This window comes from Mesoplodon mirus (genome assembly GCF_964341445.2).
Source record: "Mesoplodon mirus genome assembly, chromosome: X".
Classification (NCBI taxonomy): Eukaryota; Metazoa; Chordata; class Mammalia; order Artiodactyla; family Ziphiidae; genus Mesoplodon; species Mesoplodon mirus.
In genome coordinates, this window is record NC_138981.1 from 35,215,074 (window position 1) to 35,232,650 (window position 17,577).

At 42.6% G+C, this 17,577-nt stretch overlaps 1 protein-coding gene across 1 annotated transcript; it reads left to right on the plus strand.

Moving 5' to 3' along the window:
• Window positions 1-243: 243 nt before the first annotated feature.
• Window positions 244-792, plus strand: LOC309796155 (ferritin heavy chain-like; the record flags this gene model as incomplete). Its single annotated transcript, XM_082609212.1, has 1 exon — window positions 244-792. The coding sequence occupies one exon, from the start codon at window positions 244-246 to the stop codon at window positions 790-792; it is 549 nt and encodes a 182-aa protein (XP_082465338.1).
• Between the last annotated feature and the right edge of the window lie 16,785 nt (window positions 793-17,577).

The window sequence follows — 17,577 nt, forward strand, 5'->3', positions numbered from 1 at the left end:
CTCACCCAGGCTGTGATGGAACGTGGGAGCAGCGTCCGTGCCCCGCCCACCCCACGTGACCACTTCAGGCAACAGAACCACAAGCCCACCGCCTAACTCCCGTAACGGACACCATTTCCGGTCTGTCCCAGAGCGGCCGCCCTCTTCGACCACATGGGAACACTCCGAGGCAGCGACCGCAGGCCCCGCGGCTTCGCCTTCACCTTGGCCTTCACGCCCGCCACGATGCCCGTGCTGTCCACCATGAAGCAAGCGCCGCCCTCGCAGGTGCGCCAGAACTACCACCCCGACTGCGAGGCCGCCGTCAACAGCCATTTCACCCTGGAGCTCCACGCCTCCTTCGTGTGCCTGGCCGTGGCCTTTTACCTTGACCGCGACGACGTGGCCTTGAAGCACTTCACCCGGTTCTTCCTGCGCCGCTCCCACGAGCACAGCGGGCGGGCCCAGGGCCTGATGCGCCTGCAGAACCAGCGCGGGGGCCGCCTCAACTTCCAAGACATCAGGAAGCCAGTCAGTGACAAGTGGAACAGCGGCCTCCAGGCCATGAAGTACGCCTTGTTCCTGGAGAACCGCGTGAACCAGAGCCTGCTCCACCTGCACCAGCTGGCCACCGACAAGAGCGACCCCCACCTGCGCCACTTCCTAGCAACTCACTACCTCAGCCAGCAGGTGGCGTTCATCGGAGAGCTGGAGGGTCATGTCACCACCCTGAGCATGATGGAGGCCCCGGATGTCGACCTGGCAGAGTCCCTCTTTGACAAGCTCACCCTGGGCGACAGCAACAAGAACTGAGCCTGGACTGGACCTCCCCAGAGCCACGGGGTGACCAGAGCCCTGGTCACCGTGCCTGCCATGCAGACGGCAATACTGCCCTTGCAGAGAAGTTCGCTTAACTTTTTGGTTTTATGGGGTTTTTTTTGCACCAAGTGCAGGACTCTCTTTTCCTGGACTTTACGTTATCACTTAAGTTTTTTTCTTCCACTTTTTCCGTTTCTTCCAATAAAGTTATTTGGTTCCTAAAGAAATAAAGGTCTCTCCTTGGTTCCTGTGTGCAAATCGCTCACTTTGTAAAACAGGTATCCAGGAGGCTCTCCACCCACCCATGCCACACCCACATGCAGCTCAGGATCTCCACAGAGGGAGGGAGAAGGCATTCCATGGGGCCCTGGAAAGTGCAAAATCCATCTTCCCCTTATAAACAATGTGGGTATATGGGGGGTGGTGAGGTGAGGCCCTGCTGAATGCGGGTGCCTGCGAATAGCAGGAGTATAAAAACACGGTATAAAAATCACAGTAGCGTTGCTTCTGGAGGAATGGGATGGGACAGGGATTAAAGTAAAGGGTCCTTCAACTTTACCTGAAAACTCTGAGTTCACTAAAATATGTAAATGTTAGTGTTTGTTCATTCTGGGAAGCAAGATGGAGACCCCAGAAGCCAGCTTGGCAGGGTCCCTCTTTCACAAGCTCACCCTGAGCAACAGTGATAATGGTAACTGAGCCTCAGGCTGGCCTGCACACAAACATAGGGGTGACTCCCTAGTCACCATGCTGGACATGCAGACTGCCCTTACAACACGTGCACATGTAGGTGTTTCTACTGTACTCTTTCTTCCATTAAGGTAACATGGTACCCCAAACCCCAAATTACCTCAATAGAAGGACTGAAAAATATAAGGTCCAGGCTGAAGGTCAATTTGTGATATTGAATATCAAGTAGAATATAGCTCTCTGAAGGTGAAGCCAAGTTACTCTGACTCTGGCTGCTTTGAAGAATGTAGAGGATGAGGACAGTTGAAGCTGAAAGACCAGTTAAGAGATCACTGTAGCAGCCCAGAGAGACAATGGGGGCTTGAACTGCGGTGCTGGTACAGGAAATGAAGAGATGCAGACAGATTTCAGATGAACTGGATGAGTCTACAGGATCTGCTTTATGGACCAGAGGTGAGGAACGGGAAATGACGAAAATAATCTAGGCTCAAGTTTGGATTTGAACACCCTGGCTGATGGTCGTGCTATTTATTAATCTGGGGGTGTCTGCAGGGAGACTCCAGGGGCTGGGAAGGCGTGTCATGTAAAATCTGAGATGCCTATTAGATACCCAAGAGGAACTGTCATGCAGGTAGCCAGAAAAACGAATCTGGAGCTCAGGGGGATGTCAGGTTTGGAAAAATACATGTGGGACATATTAGCCTATACAATATACATAGATGGGTTGAGGTCATGGAGTAGATAAGCTCACCAGAAAGGAAGTAGAGAGATCATGGCACAGGCGGCCCCAAACCCAGAGCAGCCAACACTCAGAGGATGGGATGAGACACTGGAACACCTAGAGAGCTGCTGGTCCCACTCAGACCACTGCCTCATTCCAGACCGTGGCCACCTGTGTCTGCTCAGAGTTTCTCTCAAAATCAGCCTGTTCTTACTCTCAGTGTGGTCTCTGCTTTCTCCCTTCTCGATGTGGAGAGGCGTGAGCCTATTACCTTGTCTTCTTGACTATAGGCAGAAAGACAATTATTTCCCAGTAAAAGGATTTCCCAAGGAAACGACAGACCTGCTTTTCTATGTTTGGTTTGGTTTTGTCTTTTCTATTCCCATTTTGAAACTCTTCCCCTCTCTCAGTCCATTCTCTATTTGAGCTGATGAAATCTCTTCCCATGTAAACCCTAAGGTTGTCTAGGTCTGAGAAAAAATACTCAAAACATTTACTGAAATATGAACAAGTTTAGCTAAGGAGTCATTTTTTTCTACATTTCCCTATAACGGTGCTTCAATACTTTCTTAAAAATGAGGATTATGGTCCTTTGAGTTTACTTTCCAGAAAATGGTGTTGAATGGTATTTCCCCCTTTACTCTTTTTAGTCAAATTTGTTTTTTCTCACTCTTTCTCTGTCTGCTTTGAAGTCCCTGCTCTCTCTCATACAGTCTCTCTCTCTCTCTCTCTATGTGTGTGTGTATATATATATATATATATATACACACACACACACACATACATATGTATATACTGTTCTCCTCTAGGTATCAGGAAGCACTGGCTGAGCAGCTGTTTGTGAGTGTTTACAACTATAAATTGACTGAAGATCCTTCTTACTCTCCTGTTTTGGAGAAGCAGTTCGCTGTCTTGGATCCTTCACCACAGGTTGACTGGATTCAAATCCCAGTTGAGCCACTTCCTAAATTGGGGGAACTTGGGCATGTTATTTCACTTCTCTGCACCTCAGTTTCCTCATATGTAAAACAGGGATAATAAAAGTGTCAACCCCGTTGGAGAAAATATTTGCAAATGATGCGACTGACAAGGGCTTAATATTCAAAATATACAAACAGCTCATACAAGTCAATAACAACAACAACAAAAAAACAACCCTATCAAAAAATGGGCAGAAGACATTTCTCCAAAGAAGACATACAGATGGCCAAGAAGCACAGGAAAAGATGGTCAACATCACTAATTCTGAGAGAAATGCAAATCAAAAGTACAATGAGGTATCACCTCCCACCAGTTAGAATGGGCATCATCAGAAAATCTACAAACAACAAATGCTGGAGAGAGTTTGGAGAAAAGGGAACACTCCTACACTGTTGGTGGGAATGTAAATTGATGCAGCCACTGTGGAGAACAGTCTGTAGGTTTCTTAAAAATCGAAAAATAGAGCTACAGCATGATCCAGCAACCCCACTCCTGGGCATATATCTGTAGAAAACTATAATTCGTAAACATACATGCACCCCAGTGTCCATAGCGGCACTACTTACAACAGCCAAGACATGGAAGCAACCTAAGTGGCCATCGACAGATGAGTGGATAAAGAAGATGTGGTATATGTATACAATGGACTATTACTCAGCCATAAAAAAGAATGAAAGAATGCCATTTGCAGCAACACGGATGGACCTAGCGATTATCATACTAAGTGAAGTTAAGTCAGACAGAGAAAGACAAATGTCATATGATATCACTTATATGTGGAACCTAAAATATGATACAAATGAACTTATTTACAAAACAAAAACAGACTCACAGACATAGAAAACAAACTTATGGTTACCAAAGGTGAAGGGGGGAGGCGGTATAAATTAGGAGTTTGGGATTCGCAGATACAAGCTACTCTACACAAAACAGATAAACAACAACGTCCTCCTGTACAGCACAGGGAACTATATTCCATATCTTGTAATAAACAATAAGAAAAAAGAATATGAAAAAGAATACATATGTATAACTGAATCACTCTGCTGTACACCAGAAACATATTGTCAATCAACTAAATTTTTTAAAAACCATCAAACCCATTGGGTTGCTGAGATTAAATGAGTTAATGTTTTCTAAATACTTACAACAGTGCCTGGCACATATAGGACATATATTATTTGTAAGCCCCCATTTATCATCATTACCATCATTATCACTCACTTACTGCTAAGTTCATTTGTGGTGTTTATGACTTGTTGATGAAAGGATTTCACCTTTATACTTTGCCACTAGGGGGTCTCTCTTGCCTTTCGACCAACTGTGTCACTCTGCATATCAAGAAGGAGAAATCCTTCCCAGCTGCTTGGCTGCCAGTTGCTGCCAGGCTTCAGGAGGGTAGATGGCTGTTTTCAGTGCCCCAAGCTCAGGCCCAAGCCTGGAGGTGAGTTTTGCCGTGACAGCCCTCTGCGGTAATTCCCCATTTGTCTCAACCAGCCTCCCCTTTAACTCGGCCCCTAGAACAACTGTTCTGCTTATTCTTCCCCGACCCAGGTGGCCTGAGCCTCCCTCCTCTTTCCATCCTGAACTACAGTCCACTCCTCAGAGGTGGCAAAGACTGAAAGGATGAAAAGCTAATCCTGATCCCACCCATCTTCTGGAGGTTTGGACCTGAAAAGGACAGGAATGGGTGGATTGGAAGGGGAGAATGGCCAACAGGGCTACTGATAACATAACGAAAATTTAGGTCACCACGCACTGGATTGAGCACAGAGGTTCTCAAGCTTTGCCGCACCTTAGAGCCACCTGGGAGTTTGTAGAGCTCTCGATGCCCAGGCCACCTCCAGGACCAATTACATCAGTCTCAGGGGCAGGACCAAGACATCCCAGGTATTGAAAGCCAGTGCAAGCACCTTGCTACTCAAAATGTGGTCCCTGGACCCGCAGGTCAGTGTCATCTGACACTTTGTTAGAAATGCAAAATCCCAAGCTCTACCTCAGACCTACTGAATCAGAACCTGCATTTTAACAGGACCCCAGGTGATGAATAATAGGCACATTGAATTTTGCGTAGCATTCTTCAGCATCCTATTTGTTAAACGTGGTGGCTGCACCTTGGAATCGCCTGGGACGCTGGAAAATAACACTGATGCCTCGATTTAACCAACTCACTCAGCCATACCCTCATGTGAGTACCGGACCAAGCACAAGAAAAACATACCAAGCACAATAAAAACCCGAACAACAATGATTGAACCAACAATTATCGATCACACACACATATTTACATACTAGCTTTTGCACAATGCGCTGTTTTGTCACAAACTGGTGTTTTTAGAGTACGGGTTGGCAAACTACAGTCTGCAAGCCAAGTCTGGTCCCCAAGGGTTTTGATAAACAAAGTTTTACTGGAACCCTGCCGCACCCAATCAATTACCTATTGTCTGTGGCTGCATACGTTGCAACAAAGACCCTGGGGCCGGCAAAGCCTAAAACGTTTCAGGAAATCTTTGCCAAGCCATGTTTTACAGTAATTTGCCACAAGCCCCGAAGTCATCTCAAGCCAGCAAATATTTTAAACTTTTCACCTGTCTTTATGCAGCTCTTTGTCTTTTCCCGTTTCCTTCCATTTTCTTGTCACTTTCAGTGAATATTCTAGAATGGCTTGGATGTTTATAAGATTTTATACACATCCCTAACCCTCACACCCCCCAGAATTGTAGTTGTCACCTTCCAGACTGACATCTTTGCGTATTTCACAAAGTCAACCTGTCAACTTTCTTTGTGTCTACAGCTTCCTGGGCTCCACGTGTGGCTTTGTTAATTAAGGGCCAGCAGTCATCTCTCTTCTGGGAGCATCAGAGTGGGACTAGCCATTTTGATTCTCCATAATCACATAGTCATCACACAAGCTGTTTAAAGTGTACTCATTTTTAAGTTACTGCAATCTATTCCAATCATTTTTCTTACTGTGAGTCATTTAAGTTTCATTAATATGCAAAGCGGCTGCCTTGCCTGAGGAGGAATAGACTCCTTCCCTTTAATCTGTATTTTAACGTTTATTTTTTGGTAACATTACTTTTGGTTTACAACATGTTATATCTGATATTCACTAGGCCACATGCAACAAGGAGATCTAGTCTCTTTTTTTTCTGTGCGCTAATTCCCTGGGCATGATTTTCTTTCTCCCCAAAGTTTAATTTTTCTATAAAGTTGATGGAGAAGTAAAAGTTCCACCTTAAAATATTTTTTAGAACCGTAATCCAAGAAATAAACCTAAAATAAAACATCCTAGGAGGGAGCATTCATGCAGCTTTGGAATTTCTTTTTAGCCAAATGGCCCAATTAAAAGAGCCAAGAATTTTTAGCCAAATTCTTTCAACAAATTATCCTGGATTCTTTGAAGTTTTCTGCGCTATGCTTGGCACTAGGAATATAATATGACTCGGGCACAGTTCCTGCTCACAAGCGTGGTGGAAAAGATGGACACACAGAGAGGTACCACCAATCTATCTGAGGAAGAGCTAAAAGAGGAGGCTTACAAGGTGCCCTGTGAGTGCAGGAGAGGAAAGGGGTCTAAATCTTACCTGGGTCCTAGGCAACATCCGCTGTGGAGGTGACGCTGAGTCTTCAAAGAGGAACTGGAGTTCTACAAGTGGAGAATAGTGGAAAGGGTACTTTAGCTATGTTCATTTACTGCAGAGGAGCCAACAGAGTGGGAAAGGTTACAAATTCAGGAGTGGACTGGGATACACTTAGTGAAAGAAGACCCAGAGGAGACAGGGGAGAGGCGGTGGATTTACGCGACACAGGAGGTGGGACAGATTTTTCCCCTTTAAGGAACTCTACCAAAATTCCTCTCTCAAAAGGAATCACTGGCTTACTAATTCACGTTACCATTAGTCTCTTTTCAGCACTTGCTCTGCTTGATCATTCCGTAGTTCTTAACAGTGCCCTTCTTTTCTTACCTTCCTTGTCCTTTCGTGGTTTACCTAAGGTTTATCTAGAGAGAACTATGTAAAGCTAACCATCCTCCTGCATTCTGCTGTTGGCCTCTTCAACCCTTGCTCAATATATATTTCCCCTCCAATTCAGCCACATCCATGGGCCAGTCATATTCTCTCTCTCTCTCTCTCTCTCTCTCTCTGCCCCCACTCCCAGGCGCTTCCCTTGACTATGACATTTGCACAGCCATCTGTGAAACATCTCCTTCTGGATGTCGCCAGAAAACTCAGATTCCACAAGTCCCCAGATGAACTCACTGCCCCTTCACTAAACTCCCCCTAGATTTGACACACCTTCTGGGAGTCTCACAAGTAAAACATTTCAGAGTTGACCCTAGACGTCTGGTCTTACTCAGTCTGAACATCTCTTTCCTCTCCATTAGCTCTTCTCTTACCTGACACCCCCATCTTTTTCAGGCTCTAATGTACGATATAACAATTTCCATAATCTCTGTATTTGTCAGGGTTCTTGGTGACAAACCACAAAATGGGACGCTGGCTAATCAAAACAGAAAAGGCATTTTTTGAAGGATGTCTGGTAGCCGATGGGGAAGGCCGTAGAACTTTGCTCAGAAAATGGGAAGCATCATATGGAGTGGAGCCTTGTGTTCCATCTGTCTTTTTTTTTCTTTTTTTTAACATCTCTATTGGAGTATAACGGCTTTACATTGTTGTGTTAGTTGCTGCTGCATAACAAAGTCAACCAGCTATACGTATACATATATCCCAATATCCCCTCCCTCTTTTTTTCTTTTTTAACATCTTTATTGGAGTATAATTGCTTTACAGTGGTGTGTTAGTTTCTGCTTTATAACAAATCAGTTATGCGTATACATATATCCCCATATCTCTTCCCTCTTGCATCTCTAATGCAAGAGGGATTTGCGTTGGATTTGCATTTCTCTAATGATTAGTGATATTCAGCATCCTTTCATGTGTTTCTTGGCAATCTGGATATCTTCTTTGGAGAAATGTCTGTTTAGGTCTTCTGCCCATTTTTGGATTGGGTTGTTTTTTCGATACTGAGCTGCATGAGCTGCCTGTATACTTTGGAGATTAATCCATTGTCAGTTGCTTCGTTGGCAAATATTTTCTCCTATTATGAGGGCTGTCTTTTCGTCTTGTTTATGGTTTCCTTTGCTGTGCAAAAGCTTTTAAGTTTCATTAGGTCCCATTTGTTTATTTTTGTTTTTATTTCCATTTCTCTACGAGGTGCGTCAAAAAGGATCTTGCTGTGATTTATATCATAGAGTGTTCTGCCTATGTTTTCCTCTAAGAGTTTGATAGTTTCTGGCCTTACATTTAGGTTGTTAATCCATTTTGAGCTTATTTTTGTGTATGCTGTTAGGGAGTGTTCTAATTTCATCCTTTTACATGCAGCTGCCCAGTTTTCCCAGCATCACTTATTGAAGAGGCTGTCTTTCCTCCATTTTATATTCTTGCCTCCTTTGTCACAGATTAGTTGACCATAGGTGCGTGGGTTTATCTCTGGGCTTTCTATCCTGTTCCATTGATCTATATTTCTGTTTCTGTGCCAGTACCATACTGTCTTGATTTCTGTAGCTGTGTGGTATAGCCTGAAGTCAGGGAGTCTGACTCCTACAGCTCCGTTTTTGTCCCTCAAGACTGCTTTGGCTCTTCGGGGTCTTTTGTGTCTCCAAACACATTTTAAGATTTTTTTGGTCTACTTCTGTAAAAAAATGCCACTGGTAATTTGACAGGGATTGCATTGAATCTGTAGATTGCTTTGGGTAGTATAGTCATTTTCACAATATTGATTCTTCTGATCCAAGAACATGGTATATCTCTCCATCTGTGTCACCTTTGATTTCTTTCATCAGTGTCTTATAGTTTTCTGAGTACAGGTCTTTTACCTCCTCTAGGTAGGTTCATTCCTAGGTTTATTCATTTTTGTTGCAATGGTAAGTGGGAGTGTTTCCTGTCTTGACATTTTTCCCCAAACAGGAAGGGTGCTCAGATGCTGGGCTGCCCAAAGTGATAAACATATCATCTAGTTTTTTCTAACCCTCTTTTTGTAGATGCTATTGGTGCTCTGCCCAGATCAATTTAACCAGCCAGGACAGCCAAACCCCCAGCTGCTTGTGGGTTGGGTGCTGCAGCTGACAGCTTACTCTGTGATGTCCTCAGGAGTGCCCTTGGCTAACTGGGACGGCCAATGATAGAGGCACAAGAGCCTGAACCCTTTGCCGTGTCTGTGCAGTGAGATTTGTGCTCCAGAATCTGTCTTGTGTCACGACAAGGGTAGATTTTGCCTAAGTTCACATCCTTTCTTGATTCCTTCTCCTGCCCTATTCGGCTTCCCTTACTTGTGTAGTTTTCCCCTGAGTATACTCCTTCAATAAACCCCTGTCTCGGGCTCTGTTTCCAGAAAACTCAACCTAAAATCCACCCTTAAACAAAGGCAATACAACTCCTACTTCATATCTTTCAATCACACTTACCACTCTGTATGACAATTTTTTTATACACATGCACATTATACACATTCCTTAATAGGCTATAGAATCCTTGAGGGCAGGGAATATGTGGGGTTTTTGCCCCTCTCCTTAAGCACTAGCATACATGTAATAGGAACTTTCAAAAAAATGGTAAGCTGAACCTAACTGAAAATAAAGGCCAGATCACAGTGGATTAAAAAATGAATAGAAGTGAGAGAGTCGAGACAATAAATGTAGTGGTAGGCTATTCTTTCCAATGTCGTTTCTAAATATCTTTCTAAATGTCGTTATTGGCTTACCTATTTTATCCCCCTACTAGATTGTGGATGATAGAGCAAAAACAAGTTTTTAGTAATTAGTCTCTGGCCAAAAGGATTTCATAATAAGACATAAAGTTTATGCAATCTGGTTAATTTCCCAAAGGGGTCAGATTTATTCTTTCTTTTCTAGTTTCATTATTACCTACTCAGGAAGGGCTCAGGTTTAAAATTTTGTGACTTAGCAATTTGTTCCTTTCGAATGTCTGAAAATAAGCTTGGATGGCCAGGACGAAGGATTTCACCCACTGTGTTCGCATATTTCAAACCTATATTCCTTATCACTCACCTGTTATGCACAATTACTTCATATTTGGCATTCAATTCCAGTTTTATTACCATGTTCGCTCAAGGGTAGGAGTCTGTGTGTGATGGATATGAGACAAAATTTACTGAGCATTTATTATATATAGAATATTGTTGTATCAATTGTTGGGGGTTAGACGGTTGACAAGAAAGAATAGAAAGTGTCTCTATGCAGAAGGAGCTCAAGCTAGCTAGAAACATGGCATCCACAGTGTAGGATCACAAACAGAGGACCTCCATTAACCAGTTTCAAATTGATTAATACTTGATGCTGAGCCTCTAAGATCCAAAAGGGTATAGCACAATGGGATGATAAGCAAGCACCAGGTCAATCAAGAAAGAATGTTTTTTGGAGGGAAATTTTCAAGTGTGCAGATGAACCACACTTTAAAAGACACTTTCTATATTTGCAAATGAAGCAACTGACAAAAGATTAATCTCCAAAATACACAAGCAGCTCAATATCAAAAAACGAAACAACCCAATCCAAAAATGGGTGGAAGACCTAAATAGACATTTCCCCAAAGAAGGCATAGAGATTGTCAACAAACACATGAAAAGATGCTCAACATCGCTAATCATTAGAGAAATACAAATCAAAACCACAATGAGGTATCACCTCACACCAGTCAGAATGGCCGTCACCAAAATATCTAAGAAACAACAAATGCTGGAGAGGGTGTGGAGAAAGGGGAACCCTCCTACACTGTTGGTGGGAATGTAAATTGATACAGCCACTATGGACAGCAGTATGGAGGTTCCTTAAAAAACTAAAAGTAGGGCTTCCCTGGTGGCACAGTGGTTGAGAGTCCGCCTGCTGATGCAGGAGACACGGGTTTGTGCCCCGGTCCGGGAAGATCCCACATGCGGCGGAGCAGCTGGGCCCGTGAGCCATGGCCGCTGAGCCTGTGCGTCCGGAGCCTGTGCTCTGCAATGGGAGAGGCCACAACAGTGAGAGGCCCGCATACCACAAAAAAAAAAAAAAAAAAAAACCTAAAAGTAGAACTACCATATGACCCAGCAATCCCACTACTGGGCATATACCCTGAGAAAACCATAATTCAAAAAGAGTCATGTACCAAAATGTTCATTGCAGCTCTATTTACAATAGCCAGGACATGGAAGCAACCTAAGTGTCCATCAACAGATGAATGGATAAAGAAGATGTGGCACATACATACAATGGAATATTACTCAGCCATAAAAAGAAACGACATTGAGCTATTTGTAATGAGGTGGATAGACCTAGAGTCTGTCATACAGAGTGAAGTAAGTCAGAAAGAGAAAAACAAATACCGTATGCTAAGACATATATATGGAATCTAAAATCTTTACCTCTCAATAAAATGTTTGCATTCCTGTGTCTCAGAGTCTGCCTCTCAGAAGACCCAACTAACACAGTGTGGCTCTTTAGCTTTACCCCTTCTGTCCGTCTGTCTGTCTCTCTCTCTCTCTCCCCCGCCACCCCAAAGATTCACCCTCTCTCACAAACTCCCTGTAGTAAGTTCCCCAGGAATGATTTCCCCCTGCAAGTGGGAGGCTGCGTTCTCAGACATGCTGTCAGGAAGGGAGGTTCTGGGGGACTCATTATGGCCATATGTTCCGTTTCATTGTACAATTCAGTCTTAGAGTGACAAAGCTGATATTTTTCTCTCTTATCTATTTGATTCTTGTGTCTTATGTTTCAACTGGTTTTTGGCTCAAGAGGGAAACAAAGAGCTGATTTATTTATTCCCTTGACTCCAGCATGAATAGAAAAAAAAATTCTTACCTGTAACTTGGAATACTTGAATGATTTCCTGGAGGCCATATAGGGCATTTCTTCTACTCCTTTGTAATGAATTCATTAAAGAAAAACTCATCAAAGGCATGGTCTTAAAAGGTGATGAATATTTAGCAGGATGACAGACGGAACTGGGTACATCCCCAATTTCCTCACTCTCTTGGAGGAACGATTCTGCAGCATGATCCTCAGTCTCTCAGAGGGTCCCTCGGAGAACTGAGCTCCGTAGCAATAACTCACTTATTAACACCTCTTTTATTGAATTTCCTCCCTTTCCTCTCTGTGCTTCCTGTTTTCACTCCAAAAGTATACTACTTGCATCCAACACTTTTCTTAGCATACACTTTGGGTAGAACTCAAACTAAGACACCACCACCCCGGTCCTACTACACTTTCTTCAGGAAATTAGAAGAATGAGCAAGTTGATGAGAAAACAGGAAGAAGCAGACATGGGGAGTGCAGTCAAATCACAGAAATTGTGGAGCTTTCATGTGAAGGGCCAGGAACTCCTATAGTGACTGTTTCCAAAAAGACCTTGACTACAGAACCCCTCTCTAGTTCCAGCTCCCACGAGGCTCAGCCCCATGTCCGTGAGTTCACCTGCTGCTAATTTAAGTATGTTTCTGTTCCTTGCAGGTTAAATAGCTTTGACTCAACCGCAAGGCCACATAAATTCAAGCTTGCTCCAAATATGTCTCTTCAGATCAAGGTTATTCTCATGTGCAGTGCAGAAACTGAGGTTGCTAGCAGGTCCCTCATAAATGACAGTCCTTTTTAACCATCACATTCTAAAATGTCGGAGAAGCTCCAGTCCCAACAGCAATTCATTATTAAATCATTTTGAAGTTGGGAAGGTAAGCCTGGCAACATTTCTGCAGAGAGCTGCTTGGTTATTTTGTTTTGATTACTGTTAGTTTCTGATCAGCCCCTCAAGAAGGGAGAGTATCCGATTTGAAGGTCCACAGTCCCATATAATATCACCTTTCTTAGACAGCCCAGTGGTCACTGATCAAGAATGAATACTTCTTGATAAAATATTCAAGTCAAAACTTCTTAAACGTTATTCCAGCTTAGTAAGAGGAAGGGCAGGGCATTGGAGTGGGTAGCAGGTAGGACCTACGTCACAGAGAGGATGCTCCTCTGAGGAAGACAATCACAACCGTGTTTGTGAAGATCCCTTTTCTTCAGCTAATTACCTCAGCAGAGGAGAGCGTGAAGGAACTGAGTGGGGAAAGGAGGTCCCTGCAACCACAGGCACAGCTTTGGGAAAGACATTCCTTGTAGTCGTTATCATTGCCCATTTCATAAATAAGCCCAAGGAGGTAAAGTCAGCCTTGTTAACCAAACATCTCTACAACCAATCAATAAAGGGCTCAGGTGATGCAGACCATATTGTTTTACCCAGCTCGTGTAGTTTTGGATTTTGAGATAATGCTTTGTGAGTTCCCTTCCGCTAAAGAGATATCTATGTAGTGTGGCTTCCTAGGAAAGAGACTCAGCAGGCCCCATCAGGGGTTGCCATGTTAGTGCCGCAGACTGTAGGGTTTGGCAGAAGGAGGCCTGGAGAAACTATACAAGTTGAGATCTTTGGTCCCTTGGCTGCAGGGCTAAATCACACTGGCCAATGCTACAAGGAACCATACTTAACCCCAGCTCTTGCCAAGTTTTTATCTAGTCCAGGTCACAGAGGGATTTTAGGTACCTCCTGCTGTGCAAACTTTCTTGATCCTCATGCTGTGCTGAAAATATCCTAAGAAAACTGGAAGACCCCACTTAACCAAGTGTCAAAGATGTTATTACCAACAGCAGATAAACCAACATCGTGTGCCTCCTGATGTGATGCTCGAAGAAGGACACAAAGCTACTTATGTAGCGTTTCTGCCAGAAGAGTACATAAACCAAATCTAATCACGTGGAAACATCAGACAAACCCAAACTGAGAGACTCCTCCACAACAGCCGGCCTATATTCCCTAAGCATATCTGTGTCATGAAAGACAGAGGCCAAGAGCTAGTCCATATTAAAGGAGATTAGAGAGACAGGACAGTTAAATGCAATATACATAAACCTGGATTAGATCTAGGGGGAAAAAAGAGAATTGCCAGGACGGCATCGTCGGGACAATTGGTGAAAATTGGATGTGGACTCTATATAAAAAATAGCATTGTATCAAAGTTAGATTTCCTGAATTTGATATTTATACTATGGTTTTGTAAGAGAACTGCTTGTTCTTAGGTGATATTAGCTACACCCAACTACCTCTTCAACTTGAAATAATTAAGTACATGTGTATACACACAAACGCACAAGGTGGGAAAATGTTAACAACTGACATATCTAGATAAAAGGTAAAGTTAGGGAGTTATGTGTATGATACATGCGATTCTTCTGTAAGTTTTAAGTTATTTCTCAATACAAAATTTTAAAGGCCAACTTTATGAATATTCTTTTATTAAAAATAAATAACATAGAGAAAGGTTTTTTAAATACCTTGATGCCACAGTAAAGTGGAAAGAGAATGGGCCTGAGGAGCCTGAGAATTCATTACTCTGAGCTCCACCAACAAATAACCGAGCATTTTGGTAGAAAGTCACTAAATCGTTCTGAGACTCAGTTTTCTATAAAATGAAAGAGCTGGTCTAGATAATCTCTATGATGAGTTCTTGTCCTCACACTTTACAGGACTCCTCTTTCCACATCTTCCCTCTAACAACACCACGTCACGAACTCTTTTTCGAGTATATTTATTCTTTATTAAGTATAGCAGCCTTCTTCCTGAAAGCAAAGCCACAAACCGGCAACAATGACCGGTTTCAATATAAATGGTCTGCAAATGCAATTTAATGCATATTTAAATAGAAGTGCACTCACAGGCAGTATAATTAATTCAGAGGCATTCTTCCCCAGGATTTTGGTATAGGTTCATTTCATCCATAGACTCAAGAGAACATAACTGAGGTATATAGAGCATCAGCACATTTGACACATTTTAATAGGGAAGATACAGTTGGTATCCTAAGGAAATAAAGAAATGACCAAAAAATGAATAGTCTCATCGACAGATTATGACATTATCTGCTGGCAATATTAGTCTGACTCCTACTGATGCAATATAAGTCTGACAGCCAGCTATAAGAGTAATGAATCTGAGCAAAAACTGATTGCGAAATGTTCTTGGCTTAAACCTGGAGTAACCATCCTGCTGACCTAAGAGAAATCCATGCAGTAAATCGCTTCAGGAGGCATAAGGATCCAGAAAACTCTGCCTGTAAAGGGTAAAGCATCATTTTCATTTTGAGACCTACTTTTAGGTACTAAATTCAATTTTAGATGGCCTCAGCTTTTTTTTCCTGTCTCTAAAAGACCCAACTCACAAATTTGTCATGCTTTCAGTTTCAGAAAGCTGGCAATGGTAGTCTTTTCTCAGGTGAATTTCAAGGCTTGTTCAGCTTGGTGAGTTAATTACAGTCCATTATGAAAAATACCAGGTCACCTTACTTCCATTTTTTGCAGAAGAGAGCAAGGTGTGAATGTTTAGCCTGGTCATTTAGTATTCAGCAACTAACGCTGGCTTTATACTGCTTGGCGGTGACATTGGTAGAGGTCAACTGCAAAGCACTGAGCAGGCAGGATAGAGTAACAGGTCAGGAATGTGACAACTGCATAGTGTTACAGCACTGTTTTTCCCTTCAACACAAATGCACTGAGCCACTGTCTCACCCCCAATGCTGTCATCTTGGAAAAATGACCTGACTTCTCTGTCCCCAAGATGTTCTATCTGTAAAATGGGGATATGATTTTATTTCTTGAAGATCAAGGGCTGCACTCTCTCCTTAGGAGAACAAAGAGGTCCTACTTCAGAAGGAACTTTGAAGCTGGTAATCTAGGACCTTCCTTTGTTCCTTCCCAAAGCTCCACTGAAACAACAAGAAATGGAATTTTTTAAAGATAGAAACCTGAAAGGATAAGTACAATAGAAGATAAGACAACAGTTCCCGAACAAAATTTGGAAACTGGAAAGCAGTAAATGATTTAGAAAACCTGGGAAATCTGAATCCTAAACTGGCAGCAGGGAAAGCTGAGAACCCATCTGATATACCCAGCCAGCACCTTGAAAAGCTTGAGACTGGGGGTGAGGGTGGGCCTAAAAGCAGGAGGATCTGGTGAAATTCTTTCTATGAAGACTTTAGATTCCAGATCCCCTACTTCACTATGTGCAGCATTTGATTGCACTGTCTATACTCTGGCACTGACTGGGGGTTGGTCTTTGGAGAGGATAGGAGACTTCTGGCCTGGAGAACACCAGCTACAGCTGAACTCAGGAATACCGTATGAAAAATAGGGGATTAAGTCAAAAAGTACACACTGAATTTGATATGCTACTTCTCTTAGCCCTCTTCTTCCACTCAGACCCTGTAGCAATGGCAGCCAGACTTGTGCCTCCCAGGCAGGTTACTGAATAATACTTCTTTGTGGATGTAGACATCAAATGTCCCCCAAGGGAATATGCCAGTCATGTCACCACGTTACCATGTCACCCACGTTCAACAAGACCCACCTACTCCCATAGAGCTTCCAGTCAGCTTTTAAGTACTTCATTCTCAAGTATGAACTGAAGAGAGCAACCTTCTAAGGAGAGCCTCTAACCTGAAAGACTGAAGCTGAACAGAACAAAATGAAACCTACAAACAGAAAAAGGAGTGTGGTGGGGGAACTGAAATTGCAGGGAGAAGAAAACTTTAAGGAAGAGAATTCCGTTAATATCCCTAAAGAGAAAAGAGAATATTGCATCCATGAAATAAGAAGAGGGTGCTAGTAAAGGAACATTCAGAGAACCAAAAAAAAAAGACAGGTATTATAGAGATGAAAATTATGATAGAGAAATAAAATGTTTGGTGTATAAAGTTGAAGGAATCTTCCATAAAGTAAAGCAAGAAGACAAAGAGATAGTATGGAAAAGATAAGAAAATTAAAGGACCAATCCAGATGGTTCAACAGCCAATTAATAAGAATTACAGAAAAACAGAACAAAGAAAATGGAGAGAAATAAATTATTAAAGAACAAGTAATAAAATGCCCCACAACTGAAGGACCAAAGGTTTTAAAGGGCCTATTAAGCACTCATCAAAATTTATAAAAATAGACCTACACCAAGACATATCATCACGAATTTTCAGAACCCTAGGGAAAAAAGAGAGGATCCTACTTGCTTCCAGAGAGAGGAATAAACTGTTTCTATTCAAAAGGCCAAAGATTAGAATGACTTCAGTCCTCTCAACAACAGCAGTACCTAAGAAAGCAATGGGGAAATGTCTTCAAGATTCTGAAGGAAAATGACTCTCAAGCTAGAATTCTATTTAATTACCAATGAAGTTTCAGAGGGCAATGAAAATATTTTTGAACAAGTAAAGTCCCCCCAAATTTGCTTCTTTAAAGCCCCTTCCCAGGAACCTACTAGAGATGAGCTTCATCAAAATGAGGGAATAAATAAAGGAAAAGGGAGGTAAGGAAGCCAGGC